The following is a 19,124-nucleotide window of genomic DNA, read 5'->3' on the forward strand; positions in this document are numbered from 1 at the left end:
GATTTTTATATCGGAAAAACTAAAAGACGATTGAATGACAAAAATACTGAGCATTATTCCTGATAAAGTTACCTAAAAAGTTAAACGAAAGGGAATCACAACCTGGACTATTTGTTTGTTTACATACCAGTTTGTGTTGATAACGCAATGATGAAGCAATAATGTACCTATTAAATTTATACACATATATGCACAGTCAAACATCGATTATTGGGACGTTAATTGTCACGATTTTTTTTTCTGCTCGAAATTTGTTCGTGAATATTAATTAATATGGAGGGAAAATGCGACTTAAAAGCGTGTGTCACCTTGCTTTTATTGTTGCTACTTAAAACTCATTGTTCGAGGTAAAGTACTGCAGATAATATGAAATTCTGACTCCGAGCTGTTTTGTCGCTTAGTGAAATCCTATGGTACGTCTACTAGTTCAGCCTTTGCATCGATTTATTGCGATCTTCTCTCAGTTGTTCCATTTATTCGGCAATAATTTTCCAACATCACTGCGATCGGGTTTTTTTTTCCTCGTTTGGTCACGACGAGGCATAATCTAGATGCTTTCCTGACACTGCAAATCACACAGTAATTTTCATATACGATTTTTTTGTCGGAGTTTCAAGGTTCCCTTTATTTAAATATCCAGCCTGGCATCTAATGCAACATGATTGGCTCATTCAAGCATGCGCCTGCAAGTAATACAGGACTCTCTCTTTTCCCGCCTGGGTTCCAGGCCCATTTTCACGGTGGGGTAAGAGGGAGTCCCGGAACAGGGCTACGACTAACCCAGTTGGGAGACGCATTTACGAATTGCAAACAAACGAACGAGAGGCTTATAGATCAATGGATGTGGAATACCATGGAGGAGCTAGTTTAAGGCTTTCTGTAGGAAGATTTCCCATTACTTGTCTAAACGACTTTAGTCTCTTATTTAAGACCGCCCCACACAGCTCGATAATGTCAATGGACATCGTCTTGAGAGGGGCAAGGCGAGTTTTAGATACAATGAGGTTACTTGCAAATCCTCCACCTTGTCGTTGCCACATTACACAAGCATATGATCCGTAAGCGTCCTTCGAGGCATCGCTGAAGATGACAAGAGATGGATCACCAAATGCGTCTGACGGTTTCATGCATCTCTTAAATCTGACACGATTAATGTCGGGTAATTCAATAAAGAATGTCAACCATTGAGGTCTATTATCTTCGGGGATTGGATCATCCCCAGTCTAGTTTCTCATTGCTTGTCCATGAGAGTCGCCTTAAGATTTTCGAACGGTAAAGGGCCAGAATTCTCGTCTTCGCAAATTAACCTCGTCTTATACAAAAGATCTCAAATAGTTCAAATTTTGGGGAACCTGTTCACATTTATCGTAGTTTTCATTTCAGTATCTTGTTGAGGACTGAGGAAGAAGTACTTCCTGCATGCTTAAGTTACAGAAGGTGGGGGAAGAAATATGAACGAGGTAAAAAGGGAAGGAACATCTGATATCGACAGGACAAAGGAAGGCCTACTCAACAAACAGAAAAGAGAATTTGGAAAAGAAAAATCTGCATAGTGTATTTTTCAGGAACATTGAATTTAGGTATGAGCAACTTTGAGTTGCGTGAGAAAAGGAGATGTGAAATGAGAAAGCAACTGAAGATGTAATAATGGTAGCACAAAAACAAGGCACCAGAATAAGATCAAACGAAACTGTAGCCCATTTGGTTTGTGAATGTACAGCACAAGAAATATCGGCATGATAAAATTGCCCAGGTTATCCATTGGCAACTGCGCAAAGCACATGACCTAGAACATGCAAATAAGTGGTACAAGCACAAGCCAGAAAAGGTCTCTGAAGACGGAAGTGTCAAAATCCTTTGGGATATGAAGATTTAAACAGATAACATCATCAAGCAATACGGACATTGGAGTTCCTGAGAAGGAAAGTAGATCCTGCAAGATTATAGAGCATAGGCTCGTGTGAGCCAGCTTACGGATGAACTGAAGGCTCCTTAGAACTACCTCACCTTAAATAATGGATAAAATTATGCACGCGCAACGCGTTTTTTCTGTGGTGTCTTTCCCTGAGCCGACTGAATCTCGGAGTTATGTGCACGGGGAGTACAACGTTTTTTTTCCAGTGCAGAGTAAGATGAGATCATCAAATAGATTGCATTGAATTGCACTGTACTGTTTTTTTGAAGGAAAATTATTAATAAATAAACTTGCCATTTAAAACTTAGAACTGTAGTTATTTCCAACTTCAAGAGTCTACAGCTGAGTCTACAATCAGCAAGTGTTCAGTGTTAGAAAAGATAAACATTGGTGATTCTTAAGGTATTTACAAGGCAAACTATTGGTGTTGTTCCAAACATGAACATATTACAGGCTTGAACACGAGTTTGGATTGAAGAGAGGACCACAAGTTATTTTATATTTTTGCTGGGCTTTCGAGACCGTCAGCTTCAGTTCTTTCAACTTTTAAATAAATTATCGCAACTCTTAAACATGCAAAACCATGTCATGGGTAGTTGCATTGTTGATGATACTATCAACATGTCAGAATTCTAATTTTGTTACCAGAACAGTTTTCCACACAAATTTTTCACCCGATGTACCTATCATTAATAAATCTGTGACACCATTTCAGTTTCTTCATCTGGTCAGATTTTAAAGGGGAACTCCGGGGTAAAATTGAAAGTATTTTGTATGTTTGGCCTCGGGTTTATGTCTCAATTTTGATAACATCATTCCCATATCGTTTCATTCAAATGAAATATTGCAACTGAAAGACGACCGAAAATGCAAATAGAAATCCGCCATCTTGAAAATTGCCCGCTTGTTTAGTAAGCGGTCAGCGTATCATCGTGTGACGTAGAATCGTCAAACCCAGAGTTGTGTACAATATTTTGCATTGGCGAAGAAGTGGCTTTTGCCTTTATATCATCGCTAAAAGTGGCCGATTCTGGGACGTATTCTGATAAAATCGATGAGGAACATGCCTGCGAAAGTTTTTCTATTCGGCCGTATCAGTTTGAACAGCGTGTGAGCTCTGATGAAGCGGTTAGCAACCCCGAAGACTTAGGCGACGAATGCATGGCAAGCGATGAAGAAACAAATGTAATACTGCGAAATTCAGACTGGTATGTTGTACGAGTTATCCGTTAATTGTAATTCTATAACAGACTAAGTGACAAATAAACTCAACTCTGTTGATAAATTGTTATATTGGTCTTTCTGTTTCTTCCTTGTTGCCTTTATAAATCGATTAAAGGGATGCGAAAACGGAGCTTTCCTTCGGCTACTCCATCTATTGCACAGCTTCATTGCGGCTTTATTTACTCTTTCAAAAACAGCAAAACATTATAACGCAATCCTTGATAATAAACTGTACGTCTTAAGTTTAGCTCAATGTTTTAAGGGAATACGCGTGAAGGCAACATAATTTGCTTCTGCTGCTACCAATGCTTACGTTCGCTCGTTCTCTGTTCATAAATGCATTCCTAATAGAAGAAAGTCACGAAGAATACAGAGCAAATGCAATATTAGTTTTTTGTAACGTTGGCGTACATGCAGCAATTGTCAGATTATGGGAAGAGCGGAGGCATGCATATGCTGCCAAGAAATTGAGCCTGTCAAAAATAAGCTTATCGAGGCTGTTACTAGCGGTGAATGTGGCGAAGAACCCAAATGCATCACCCAGGGTTTCATCCAGTTTGTATGAATGGATGGGTCCTTCAAACAGCTTGGTATCAGTACAAGCAGCAGTACAAAGATCCATTTGATGGACCTGAAGATAAATTTTATAAACATATTGCCTACAGACAGTTGGCTCGATGGTGCTGGGACATTTTAGGAAAGGAGATAAGGGTGGTTCTTTCATCTTGTGCAGTGATGTGCATAAGAAATTTTTATCCTCCACCGGGGCCAGAGGAAGAGTGGGCCTTTGAAGGCTTCCGTTATGCAGATGAATGAGAAAACGGGTTTTAAACATGTCCATGAATTAAATAAACAAAGAAAAATACAAGTTTGTATCTTTCATGGAAATCATCAGTTAACAACTGGAAACAAGTACTGATGCAAGCCTTCTGATGCTTGATAAGGTGCTTCCTGTATTGGCTGCTGCCAATAATAGGTTTCCCAGGGGCTTCCTTTTAATAACTGGGGTTCCCACAGTTCTGTATGCCCATTATGGCAGGTTAGGATAACTGATAGCATGCTCCCAGCCATTTTCCTTTTTTGGTCAATGATCACCCCCCCACATTTTGGACACTTTTTTAGTAAAAAATTAATTGTTCAAACAGGAACCAAACACAAGAAATTCCTTTTCACTGTCTGGAGAGCCATCTTCAAATTCATGTTCAGATAACACTATCTCATCACTGGATAACTATTATTTATCATCTGGTAATGGCCAATAGGGATCTAAATCTTCATCATCATTGTTATTCTCACCATTATCATGTATATCCATATTTTCATCTACAAGGACGTCTTGCATTGGTGGTAAGGGGATTGTATCAAACTTGTTACATGTAAAATGTCATAGGTTGGAAAAATTGCTGTGGGTGTATCAATGGGATTTAATTGGGGGTGCTGCCATGGCATAATTGCAGTCATGTGGAATCCTCCATTTGACAGCATGTGGATTTTGTGGGATATCATCCTTTAAAGACGTAAAGGAGGACACGTCAATATTTGCAGTACCACATACAACATTATCATTGCCTTTAGTGTTGCACATGTCAGTTTTAACCTCCACGCTTTTTAGGGTAATGGGATCAAAACAAACTTAAATTCCCACATCATGCATTTCTGGGATGTTGGTAGGCATTTCCAAATCAATGCAGATTGGAGGTTCGTTAGTCACTGGGTCATGTGAAGATACATCGATGTCTGCAGCAAGTAGTTCTGAAAGAGCCTAAAACAAAAGTAAAATGCGAATATACAAGGTAATTCTTTTCACTTTACTACAACTTGAATGCCTTGAATTTGCCTAACTTCATTTTATTTCTTCCTGTTTTTAGAGTGACAAACTTGAAAAACAAATACCGGAAATTACCGATTATAGGTCATTTGTAAGGTCGCTTAACTCGCCATTATTAAGTAAACCCAGCATAATATATTTTAAAACTGGGCGGATGTACACTGAAATTTGTCACCATGAAACCATTGTTTATATATCGGGTCGCGCGATCCCCTCAGTTCAAAGCGTGTGCAAACATCGACATGTAAGTGGGCAAATTTATTTGATTCATAGTAAAAACGAAGCAAACTGACAAGCACTAACTTCTCGATGCCTTCGTCGCTGAATGCAATGTTCGCTTGATAACCGCGGCTTCTTCGCTTCGGGGCCGTAGCTAAACGAGGATGGAATAGCATCATCCTTCAAGACCCTCCTAGATTTTTCCCCTGTTAATTTTTCCCGGAAATCTATCTCGAAACAGCTTGGCATGAAATGATCGTTCCAGGCGTAGCTGTTTTCAAGTGGTGGCATATTCTTTCGTCTGATTCCGTCAAGCCATGCCTTCGCGCGATCGTCTTGTGCGATCCTGTAGTAAATCACCGTATACGTGTGTTCCCGTTTTTCTTCGTCTTCTTTCAATAATTATGGCAACTAGGTACACAACAGCTCATTATTTCGCTTGAAACAATCAAAGTACAGTCGAAGATACAGATACAACGACAGGAATTATAATTTAAGCAAAGTTGAAGAATGAAGAAGCAGCGTTTTTAATATAAAACACCGCGGAAAGTAAATTTGACGATTCTACGTCATCACGAGCTGCTGACCACTGACCGCGGCTCAAATTTTCTCCAAAATGGCGGATTTCTATTTGCATTTTCGGTCGTCTTTCAGGTACAATATTTAATTCGAATGAAACGATATGGGAATGATGTTATCAAAAATTGAGACATGGGACAGAGGCCAAACATACAAAATAACTTCAATTTTACCCCGGAGTTCCCCTTTAAGACTTCCTGTTTCTTACAATTCATTTGGTCATTTAATCCTGTAACTGCGATTATATATAATCCAGATCAAGGGCATCCAAATAAAGCAATGACATTTAACCGTGCAGACTAAAAAACCTCATTCCTTGCAGTATGTTACATTCTTTAAAGCGTTGGACCGTGACATTGCCATAAAAATTGACCTTCGTACATGCTCAAAGACTTGCCAGAAAGAATTCTCTGCTAGCAGGTTACTTTAGTTTCTGTTTGAATTAGTACACCATTGAGGCCGTCATGATGAAACCGTCTAATTACAATGCCCTTTTCATATTCGGTACTGATTTGTTCTCCCCACTTCAATATCAGTTGCTCCGTTTGTAAACGGCCACTCCTCTACTTGGGCCCTAGACACATTGAATTCTGAGTACAACTATACTTAACAGCGGGGGCAGCTGTAGTGTCAACTGTTACTAGTTAACAATACTAAGTGTCATATCTTGTTAATTATTACTTTTTACGAGTCCCAAGAAGCATGGATATACTGGCACTCCGCTGTATTGTACAAAAAATTGGTTTTATCAACGGAGTTGATAATGTAAATTGACCACCGTACAGAGATTCTAAGAGCTGACGTTTCAAGCGTTACCCCTTCGTCAGAGCGAATCGAGGAATTATGGGTTGTGTGTAGTTTTTATAATGGAGTAGGGGCTACGCTACTGGTGGTAACATGGCAACGTGAAAAATAGGAATACATTAGTTAAATGAAAAGCGTTCCTTAATACCTTGGGGATTAAGGATGCCGATTTGGAAGGTGAATTTTTTTTTCCAGATTCTACAGTTTCTGCCTGTAGTTGCCCCACCGAACTCATTTCTAGTTACTTAGACAGGATTATGACGCCTATCGTCAAATCTTTGCCATCATATATTAAACCCTATACGCAACAAACTAGCAACGAGGGTTACGAACGTGATTAAGTACGATGTAACAATCTTTACGACCTCAATTTGGTATTCTGGAGGCGTTCGATGGTGTCGATTTTAAAGATTACATTGAACGCCTTAACTCCTACTTCGTGGCAAATACTATTGGCCATGGTGCAGCAGATGCTTCCGATACCTTCCGATGAGGCCAAAGGAGAGGCAGATAAGAGAAAAGTTGCCGTTACAATTTCTCTGATCGGTAAGCAAGCGTATAGCATTCTTAAAGATCTTTGTTTACCAAATTTACCCGTTGAGAAGACATACGATCAGCTTACAGAAATTGTCGGAAAGTCTATTACAAACCCAAAGTACTTGAAGTTGCAGAATCCTTCCGCTTCCATCATACACTTCAGAATGAAAATGAAAATGTAACTGTAATTTTGGTACATATCTTACAAGAGCCTTTAGAGATCAATTCGTAGGGGGTTTGAAAAGTCAATCTACAAAGAGGAAACTCCTTTCTGAGGACCGTAGCTGCTGAATTGGCCGAAAAAGAAACCCAACAACTTCAGTCTAATTCTAATGTAAGTCCTAAAGTTCAGGCTGTGCATTCTGTGCAAAAGAAATCAGTCAGCGACTACCGGGGAAACTCATGGGAAATTTTGTTTTCGTTGTGGATCCCCACGACATTTGGCTGATAAGTGCAGCCACAGCTCAATTTGTTTGTAAGAAAAAGAAGGATGGTTGCCACACAACTCGCCTAGTTACGGCTACACCTACTCAAGAAGTAAATATCACTGAAGGTGATGGAGATGCTCCCAATTATTTTACAGTCTACATTCGAAGTGTAAAATCTTCTGACAACCTCACACCTACCCCACCACTTTACAAACTTTCAGTTACAGTTGACAATAAAGAGATTCCGATGGAAATTGACACGGGTTGTGCTTTTACCTTGTTAAATGCTACAGATTTTTTAAACTGAGAGACAACATTGAAACCCTAAAATGAGAGTCCAACCGTGATTTTGAAAAGCTACACTGGCAACATTATTGAGTGAGATGGAATTCAAGATTGGAGACCAACTAGACTTACTGTTCGTCCATAAGTTCAAACTACCTTGGCAAAACATTTTCTACACACACTGTTTCAACTACAACTGAGGACATTGTGTCTCAGTAGATCTGTTTGACAACACAACAGTGGGAAAATTGAAAGGAATTCAAGTCTCACTGCGATTGGGAGAAGCCAATCCAGTGTTTATTGAACCAGGAGTAGTATCTTTTGCTATCCGTTCCAAGTACGAGGAAGCTCTAGAGAAACTTGTGGAAATCATTGAGAAAATGGAACATTCTGAATGGGCCTCACCTACAGTGCCTATTGTCAAGCCAAATGGTGATTTGAGAATTTGTGGTGACTACTTTATGACCATAAATAAATTTTCAGTCATGGAACAAAACCCCAAGCCTTGAGGAACTGCTGTTCAGCAAGTTGTCGCGAGGAAAGCGTTTTTACCAAAACCGGATATCAAATTCAAATTGAGCTTTGCCTAATATTTTACTAAATGTGATGTTATGTACAACACTGCGGTGGGTGCAGGGATGGCGCAGTGATGCGAGCACTTGCTTCCCACCAACGTGCCCCGGATTCGATTCCCAGACTCGGCGTCATATGTTGGTTGAGGTTTGTTGGTTCTCTTCTCTGCATCGAGAGGTTTTTCTTCGGGTACTCCGCTTTTCCCCTCTCCTCGAAAACCAAAATTTGATTTGATTTGCGTTAACTTTATAATTTAAAGTGTCCCCGATTAGTGCTCTACGGCGCTAGAAGATTAGACACTTAAATAAAGTTGCGTTCCGTTCTGTTCGTTCTGAAACCAAATGGCAAGTTCTGTATGGCTTTAACAAACATTTGAATGCATCTGTCGGTATGCCTAATTTGGGGGTGAGGGCTAAAGGGGGCGAAGACTGCAACAACCCAATCCTTTACAAAAATGCTACCTTACGCCTAAACGTTATCGAAAGCATATTGCATAATTTTTAGGCCTAAGGTTAGAATTTTTGTAAAGGCTTGGGTTGTTTCAGCTATTGTACCCTTCCCCCCTCCCGGCACCCCCTTCACACTTCCCCCCCCACCCCCGAATAGTCATGCCGATGTTGTATCTCAGTTTGTCCGGCTGTTCACATTTACTTTGTACTCAATTCTGCACAGTCTTCAGGCAAAAATATATATATAATTGGAAATGTCACAGTGAAAAATTATTTGAAAGAAAGCTTCTTGTCTATTTTGTGCTTCATTATCCACGGAAAACGTTCTTCAGAAAAGGGTTTGATCCTGAACCGTGAGACTGAAATTTATTCGATCGCAAGACGGATTGTGTGTCCTGTTTGCACGTACTCCGTACGCAATAGGCCATTTCCGAAACATAAAATATTCAGCTTGAAAGTGAGGCAGTGAGGACAAAAACAGTAGAAACGCGTTGGAATGAATGCGAAAAGTATTTTCACATCATCCTCAGAACCTCTCTTTCAAGCTGAATTTTAATATATAGAAACAGGCCTATTGAATTAGGAAGGGGTTTTTCGCCTCTAATAGCAAATATGTTGCTTGTTTCGATAAATTTTACGATGGAAACGGTTTTGTGAGATTTTTCGTCTAAGTGAACGCCCAAAAATAAAGGGTTTTTTTAAAACGATGTTTCAGTGCAATATATTTTTATAATTTAATATCCTCTATCAAAAATTTGCATTAGAAGCTTGAAATAACCCAAAGACACGAAATTTAGTCGCATTCACCTCTTCTTCGAATTCTTGTTAATATTTTACTAATGATTTTACTAATGATGTATTGTACAACACTGAAACCAAACGGCAAATTCTCTGGTAACCTTTTCGGGTTGGATATCAGAGAAGAAATCAAACAATTTGGGTGGATGTGTGTTTACAATTTTCTGGCTATTTATAATCTTATTTATTTGTTTTCAACTCTTCACAGTCTTCAGGTAAAAGAAAACAATTTGAAATTTAACTCATTCATGTTAGTCAATAATTATTTGAAAAGCTTGTTGTCCATTTTTTGCTTGATCACTGAAAGAAACGGTTCTTCAGTGAACGGTTTGATCAACAGTGTTCCAGATAAGAGTCGTGTCTCGGGTCAATAACCCGACAAAGAACGCTTTCCGACCCGGCAGATGAAATATAAATATTCAGTTAAATGTTATTACAACAAAGTTAAAAAACGGAAGCCGGACGTTTCTTGGCTAAAAAGTACCTTGTTTAACTCTGAAAGTGTCACGAACGATTAACATTCTTCCCTGCAGTTCATTCAATGTAAACAACAAGCTTGACACAAGGTAATCACGTGCACGTTTGTGGTTGCCTAGCACGCGATTAATTTCTTTCTTTTGACAGAACATCATGACCTTCCCCTTGATTCATAGAAGACCATGGAAGTTAGAGACTGCAGCAATTTTAGAATTTTTACGATCGATTGTCATTAATCTTTCACTGAGAATTTGAAATTCAGAGTTTTATGTAAAAACTGTTATTTTATTCTTCGTCTGCTTTTGGCTTGCCTGGTTAGGGTTAACCTGTTAACTCCCGGCTTTTGCGATACTACTTGGTGCAAACGTATTAAAGCCAAAACCAATTTTGACTTGACATCAGATTAGACTAAAAAGACGAGGAATTATGAAGCGAAAAAAAAAATGTTCAGTCCTTCCTTAAAGTGCCCCTAGCCCCAAAATATATTTTTCGCTAAAGGCCACTGCTGGCAGGATATCTCGTTGTCCCCTCAAAAAGTCTGCATGACCCCCCACTTGACAAATTTAACTGCAATACTGCAGTTCAATACCACCCAACTCAGTGCATTATGTTTTTGTGTAACACGTACCACAGGCAGCCCAGTTTACTGAATAAATGTTTGAAAGAAAACTTGCGCTGAGAGGGATTTGAAGCCACGTCCCCCCGTTACTAGTCGGGTGCGATAACCACTACACCACTAGGACAACCATGCTGGCAACACAGCCATCGAATGGGTGATTTCCGTGGTCAGGGCGTGGGCATCCCGGGAAATTTTCTGCATTCATAAGCCAGAACATGCCACCTCTACAACAAGCACCCACCAAACTCTGCAACTGCAGAGTACCAGAAAAATGCCCTTTGAAAGGACGATGTAGTGTACCAAGCCACCATCACGACGGCCGAAAGCACAGAGACGTACGTCGGCCTCACCGCCACTAAGTTCAAGACGAGATGGCGAAACCACCAAATGTCATTTAAAAACGAAAGTAAAAAGAATGACACCGAATTGAGCAAACATCTATGGCAGCTCAAAGATCAAAAGAAAGACTTCGCAATCTCCTGGAAAATTCTAGCCAAGGCCAAATCTTATAGCAACCTTACTAAACAATGTAATCTATGTAGTACCGAGAAATTCTATATTCTATATAAACCGGACATGGCAACGCTCAACAAACGTAATGAACTCGTATCGACTTGCAGGCACAAGCGAAATTTTCTCCTTAGGTTCAATCGCATCCTCAAGAACCAATCATAAATTTACAAATGCTTTTTTACTATTGTTTTTCAAGTTTGAATCTTGTAACGATCACGCTACTGATGTATATAAACTCCAGCGATGCTACAGTGTACATGGAATTTAACTGATGAGTGGTCCAACTCCTTGTTGACCTACGAAACAGATCTGAATTAAAGTCCATATGAAACTATATTGAGTAGAAAAACATTGTTATTACCGCTCCATTATTGTTGAGCACTATTCTGGATTTATTAGTGTGGAACTCACCTGAAGATTGTTCTTCCTTCCGGAAATGTATTTTCCGTTTCAAATTGGATTTTAATCTTTACCTTAACCCTGTCAAGCAGGGGATGAGATCTTCTGCAATCCCGCATAGATATAATTTGGCTATAAATTGTAGATAATTCAGTAGGGGACATTCTGAAGGTATAATACTTATTAATATATCTTTCAAACTAAGGTGAAGAGCTTCTTTTGATAAAGTGTAAAAATAAGTCATTCCAATCCAAAAAAGCTTTACGTATAAGCAGTCAAAAAGAAGGTGTTCAGGGTTTCTGGTTCAGACTTAAAACACGTGCATTTATCATCTGGAATAAAATCTTTCTTACACAATTTGGAATTGATGTATAATATAGAATATTAAAGATCCTTGAATTAAAAGGCCTTCACGCAGGGTTCAGAGTACACGATATGAGGCAGTAAAAACACTTTTTAACATTGATCTTCGTTTAAATTGAAATCCCGTTTTAGGGCTAAAGAGTCATTAGAAAATTGTGCTTTTTTACTTATCAGCAATGCGTAGTACTTAGTCTTTTGACTTTTAATTAAAAAATCAAAATCTTTATGATTATGACCACAGAGGTTGACGTTCCTAAAAGGGAATGGGCAGTCGTTTTGGATTGTAATTTTAAGTGGGGCGGTAGAGCATGTCTGAGTCCTGCCCAGACTAATAAATTTGCTCTTTTAAAATTTTTTTCGAATTAATATTATAAGGCTCTATGGTGTTTAAATCGAATTGAAGATCTGTTGCATAAACAAACCCAGACTGGAAAACTGTTTTGTAGGAAACTGGCCTATTATTTATACTAATATCTTTATTATTCGGTATTATGTTGTACCAAGGTTTCCCTGCAGAAAAATTGTCTCGAAAATCCGCCTATCATTATAGCATTTCAGTAGAAAACTGAGAGGAAAGTGTGAGGTCTTTTACATTAAAAATGTACATTATTATTATAAATAGAAAAAACCACCAAGACGTTGCAGAAGGTTATGTAAATAATCCTTCCATGCATGTCTTCAATTGATCTATGTCTTTGATGACTCCCTTGGAGATGGGTAGTAAAGATGATACGTAAACAAACTTTGGGATGATCAAGAATTTTATTCCTGTTACCTTCCCGTATAAGGACAAACCCCTTGCGGACCAGATATTTGTAAGTTTGTAGAGTTAATTTGACACCGTCTAATTTTTCTATAAAATGTTTTTCCTGTCGCAATATTCTATCATATGAGTAGCCTGATATCCCTATAGATTTAACTGGTTCATTAGGCCATTCGAGGAGCCGAACCACATTGCTTCAGTTTTGGTAGGATTAATAGACCTAATCGGTTAACTCAATGTTATACCCAATTCAAACCCTTTGAGAATAAAACGTTTTGTTCTAGGTATTTCCATATCATTTAAATATGAATGCTACATTATCATGCAAATACAATACACAAAGAATCTTAATCTCAGGAGATTTGAATTGAGTTAGCCGATTAGGTATATTGCTAAACCCGCGTATTTCTTAAAGTCGTCAAGCAGCTTGAAACGAGTTTGGGCTGATTTAATTTACTTATTTAAAAAGGGAAAAAAGACACAGAAGAAGAACAAACAAGAAAAGAAAAAATTATGAACAAATATGTAGCTCCATAGAGAGATTATGTGGTCACGTAAGAAGGAATTTTCTGTGTGTTTTACACAAGAAACCAATGCTTTGGCTATTTTGTACGTCCAGACTTAACGAGTTGAAGAATTTTGTACCTTAAAACCAAACTGAGAATTTCGAATATTTAATAGTTCGATAGATGTATATTTGTCCAAGTGGATCAGAAATACGCAGCAGGCTTCAAGGTGTCTGTGCTCTGCATGATTTGCAGTCCATTAACACTGTTAACAAAATATTGTGACAAATAATTCGATTTTTGACATTAGTTGCAGTTACGTAAAGTATTAATGATCCGACGAAATATGCTTCCCTGGTAAAACGCTTTTTATCCATATAAGAGAAGAAATTCTGCAATTATACAACCAAGGTTACCAAACGGGGGATATATCAAGAGAATGAAAGAAATCCGACCAGGTTGTTAACAAAATTCTTGCTCAATTCATGATATATAAATTATGAAAAATGTATGTGATGGGTGACCACAATCGGGAAGCTGCAAAAGCCAAGCATTTTCACAGCTGAAATACGTAGCAGACTTCAAGGTATCTGTACTCTGCATGATTTGCCGTCCGTTAACACAATTACCAAAAGTTTGCGACAAAAAGCTCGACGAAAAACAACGACAGACACAACCGTGAGTGAAGGAAGCCACAAAGAATTCACATGCACGTGAACAAGTCTTCAACCCACCTAAAAAATAAACCAATGAATAATCGATATTTCAAATGAGGTGACACTTCGGCTACTGTTGGATGATTATTCAAATTAAACTAGCAAGTTTGAAAGGAATAATGAACTCGGTTGGCAGTTAATCAAGACTATATTCTCAAATGATAGGCGGCACGCGCCGATCGAGTATTGTGGTTGTAAGAGAATAGCGTTTACCTGTCCTTGAGGTTGTTGGCTCTTCAATTCCGGTGCTGACACAGTAACCATAGTTGCAAGAGCTTGATGGTATGGACGTCAGATTATAAACGTAAAATCCACTGCAGTTGCGAACACTGATGTAAACAAAACGATCACAGCATCTGTTATTTACCACGAAACACACTTTGCGCACGACAGCACCATCCTCAACAGAGGGGTGTCCTCCAGTTAGCCAGCCGGGATACCGCGCACCACAATGACACATCTTAACGCAAGTGTCAGCCATTTGGTTTCCAGCCTCTCCGCCAAACCGATGCCAGCCAGGCTTGAAATAGTCCTTGCAAGAATAACCCGATAGCCCGTCCAGTCTGTATGCTGCTGATATACTCGAGTCATTGAGAAGTTTGTAGTTTGAACATTCTGAGGAGAATTTGAAAAGGAATTATGAAAAAACTCATTGCAATGCTAATTTGGAATGAGGACATCCATCTGGTTAACACAGACCACAACAGCAGAAACTCCGTCTCAACTCTTCGCGAACAATGTCCCTTTGGTTCTTTAACCTCTCTTTGTTAAACACACATAAAAGGGACAAACCAAGGGTTTTCTATGATCGGTAAAATATGACATGAAATTTATTTTTCACTAGGTAATTCAATCCATTTTAAAAGCAAGTCACTCTTATTTTCTGCTCAGTGATAAAAAAAATCCAGTTCGATTTTGAGGCTCCTTTGTAGGAATCCGACACATCATAAACACTTCCAATAAACCTGTTTTGTTCTGGATTTATGTACGCCCTGCGGGCCTATTTTCTAGGGACCATGGACTTACACAAGTACCAACAGAAACGTGGGTTCCGAAATGCGGAAGGAAAGACTCAAAAGTACAACCATTAGTGCATGCAATCACAAAGTGATTACTTTCTCATCAGTTATTTCGAGACAACGAGGGTTTATCAAGTGAGCTCCACTGAGCCAAAGTATCGGTGGTGGGTAAAGGGGGCTCACTGCTAAGCAAAAATGCAAATTGAGACTCACGGTAAAAGGATCAATCAACCTTGACAAATAGACAAACAGAAGATATTAAAGCCCGTTTCAAAAAACTACACCATTGTATATTAACCTGATAGAAAATCTGATGAATGTGTTCTAACCTGGAGCTTGTGGAAGTCCGTTGCCGCAGTAACGTGAGTAACACCTGGGTGGATCAAGGCGGTAAACATAAAACGCTCCACAGTTGCGAACACTGATTTCCTTTGAAAAGTAGCAACAGTCAGTCCCATTGAAATGCTGCGAAAAACAGACTTTTCGCTGCACAATCTCCTCAGCCACTGTAGGATGTGCGCCATCGAGCCAGCCTGGTGAAAATGTGTTGCAGTGATACATCTTTCGACAAGAATCTGCCATTTGAGTTCCAGCCTCTCCACTAAATCGATACCAACCAGACAACGTTGAATCGCACAGGTTACCAATGCTGCTGTTAACATGGGTCATTGCTCGGTTGGACTCATTCAGAAATCCGTAGTTGGAACATTCTACCAATTTTTAAAACAGATAACATTTTAAGGATTATTGTTCTACATGGCCTGAAGAAAGACATAATCTCATGTTCCATCGGAATTTTGTTTCTCGAAACTGGAGGATCGGATATTCAGTGAGCTCTAAATTTAACAGTGCTCCCGATCCTCCAGTTTCTTCAAAGTAGAGGCCAATTACTAAGTGGTGCACTTTTTTGCTTTTTCGAATTCCGCGCGATGTGTTCATTTTCTAAATAGCTCTTGAGTTTGTATTGTCATTGCAATCAAGCTTTTGTTATCAAGCGAAAAACTTTCAAATAGTCGGGCAAGTGCTACTATGATTTTGAAATGCGTATTAAACATGAAATTTTGATCGTAACAGGGACAAACCTTTTGCTAAGGACGAAATATTGGCTAAAGGTTGGCGTTGGAACAAGCCTTTTAACAAGTTTACCGTGGGAATTGTCTATCAAAATGAAAGATCGTTTTTACTCCATAAAAATTTGAGCATGGTTGTTAAAAAGGTTGCCTATGTCGATAAAAGGAACTATGCGAAGAATTTCTTTCAAATCCCATTCTCATAAATTAAATCTTGTCATCAGAAGCACGACGACAAATTTTGTAATTGGGAACGGCTTAACGCTTGCACAATAAAAAGAAAAGAAATTATAAGACGCTGTCAAATCGGACAACAAGGGCACCTGGCGAGTGCTTTATGAGATCCTAGTCAAGAAAAAAAAAAGGGAAATTGAACTCAACTGTCAGCGACAGTAATCATGATGTCTCAGACCAAGAGACTATGAGGGTGATAGTCTCTTGCTCAGACTCATTTGTGAGTAGGTTGTTTAAGCAACGACCAGCGCTATCGTAATTACTCCATCGCGATTACTCTCTCCTATTCACTTTGGAAAATACGGGTGAATTATCCTGCAACTGGATTCGTACGAGAAGTTGGAAATAAACGGTACGTTCACTATGTTGTCGTAAAGGCTAAATAATTGGTTTCTTTACGTTTTTCCTTTGTAGAGTGCGACAAAGAAGTGCATTAGCATGTGTGCCGCACATGCAGCACTTCTATTGTTTTCTTTGAATCAATAATTTGTTGCGATTGACGCAGCCGTCGTCGTTGCTTAAAATCTCCAGTAACAATTCCCAACAAACGTTTTAACCATTTCTCAACCATTGGATGGACTTAATTGGGAAAGAAAAACAACCTATATGTTCGTCATACTTGACTTTCCTTGATATATGTTTTTTGGTATTAATTACTCTTTTGTGGCCCCATTTTGCGCAATCTGTTAAGTGTCCGGCTGATTTCTAGGTGAAGATTACTTATACGACCTGCACAAAAACCTACCAGAAACGTTATTTTCAGCTGCTAATCACTATTGACTCTGCATTTTCCCGTAAGTGTGCTTACCATTGGACACAGTGTCGTTGTAACTAATAACTGTGTAAGTAGCTGTGAAGTACATCCAGCTCCAATAAGGGTCCATGTTCGCAACCACCAATTCTAGGCTCTGACCTTCGTGCGAGTAAAATGTTGCAATGCCAGATAAGAAAATACCACACATTCTTGAACTCGGTTTGCCATCTGCGTAGGTTCCATTTTGAATTTCCAAGTAGCGAAGAGTGCATGACCCGTTCCAAGATGAAACGTACATGGATTGAATCTCTAACTTGACTTTTTCTCCTTTCCTCGCTTCGATCTGCCAGCTGTAATGTGGATACATGCATTCATAGTAATATATGGAAACTGAGATGATTCCATCCGTTCCATTCAAAAAACGTTGCTTCGAAAACTCTAAAAAACCAAAGTAAATATATTATTACTTTTTAACAAAAGAAATAATTTCCGATGAATGAAACAATAAGTAACTTCAACAAGAATCCTGAATACACTTGGCAACACAAATCGGGACAGCGTTGTCAGTGGGCACGGAACTGTCAACGTTAAAAAAGCACGGTGACTGATAGATACTTATAAAAATTTAAATACAAACTTTGAATTTCTTTAATTTGATAACAACAATCCGCCTTTGTTAAGTTCTCAGTTCTTAATTCAAATGCCAATAGAAAATGCCAATAAAAACTGAAAGAAAACAAGACCAATCATTTCAATAAGGAATCGAAGGTGTTATGTAAAAGCTGATACTAGCCAGAATTCTCGTCTTCGCAAATTAACCTCGTCTCATATAAAAGATCTGAAGTAATTCAAATTTTGGGGGCCCAGTTCACATTTGTCGTAGTTTTCATTTCGGTATCTTTGATCTTCCGTTCGACGATCTCTCGTTGAAGAGCAAGAAGTACTTCCTGCATGCTTAAGTTACAGAAGGTGGTGGGAGAAATATGAAAGAGGTAAAAAGGGACTCAAGGAACCTTTGACATCGGCAGGACAAAGGAAGGCATACTGACAAACAGAAAACAGAATTTGGAACAGAAAAATCTGCATAGTGTATTCTTCAGGAACATTGAATTTAGGGATCAGCAAATTTTGAGTTTCCTGAGCAAAGGAGATGTGAACTGAGAAAGCAACTGAAGATGTAATAATGGTAGCACAAAAACAAGCCACCAGAACAAGATCAACTAAACACCACCGTGACAAATAGAACATCTCCCCTTTGTGAATGCTGCGAGGAGACGAAACTGTAGCCCATTTGGTTTGCGAATGTAATGTGGCTCAGTACAAAAAATGATCGGCATGATAAAATTGCCCAGCTTATCCATTGAAAACTGCGAAAAGCGCATGACCTAGAACACGCAGATAATTGGTACGAACACAGGCCTAAAAACTGTGTATCACTATTTATTGACTTTTGCAGCAATATTTGTTTTGCATAATTAAAGCAGGCTAACAAAATCTGTACCTTGCTTCGATCGCATTTTTTGCGCGTTAAAATAGAATTTTCGGTCCTGTGTTTCTGTTACAAGGTGGTATATTTTTGAGATCATCCATCCAGATACTAATCCCGCCGGACAGGAGGGATTAACTTGGGTGAAGTTTTGTATTGGAAAGCTGTCAGACTTTCAGAGAGCACGCTTAAACTTGTGGTGAAAAAGAAGCTGTGAGGTAACATGAAAGTGATCAACATGTCAGCCTCGAAGCCAATGCTTCTCTTTTCTTTTCAGTCTTTCTGGGTTTAGTATTTTGCTAGTAACCACGTTTTCTTAGGTAGCTATTTATTTAAGACATCTACCATGGCACTACAATGATATACGGTACCAAAACAATATCTTGTACTATTACAGCTACATATTACAAAGACAACTTGAATCTCCTGAAAGAAAAAACGCAGCTCAGTTGACAATATGGAATAAAGCGCTGTGTTACTGCACTACGACATGCATGCCTATTTTTTGTAGAAGTGACCTTGCTCTATGCTATACACGGCTCTGAACAATTTGTACTAAGTTGATA

The 19,124-nt window shown here is 38.9% G+C and overlaps 1 protein-coding gene across 1 annotated transcript in view; it reads right to left on the reverse strand.

Annotated features, from left to right (window-relative positions):
• Nucleotides 1-19,124, reverse strand: part of LOC138036832 (uncharacterized) — a 101,640-nt gene that overhangs the window by 29,336 nt on the left and 53,180 nt on the right. The window contains exons 10-12 of the mRNA XM_068882903.1: nt 17,127-17,510; nt 15,344-15,724; nt 14,209-14,610 (exon numbers count right to left, since the gene is read on the reverse strand). Coding sequence (XP_068739004.1) covers nt 14,209-14,610; nt 15,344-15,724; nt 17,127-17,510 — 1,167 coding nt within the window. The remainder of the gene's footprint in view (nt 1-14,208; nt 14,611-15,343; nt 15,725-17,126; nt 17,511-19,124) is intronic.

The sequence above is a fragment of the Montipora capricornis genome, unplaced genomic scaffold (assembly GCF_036669925.1).
Source record: "Montipora capricornis isolate CH-2021 unplaced genomic scaffold, ASM3666992v2 scaffold_505, whole genome shotgun sequence".
Taxonomy (NCBI): Eukaryota; Metazoa; Cnidaria; class Anthozoa; order Scleractinia; family Acroporidae; genus Montipora; species Montipora capricornis.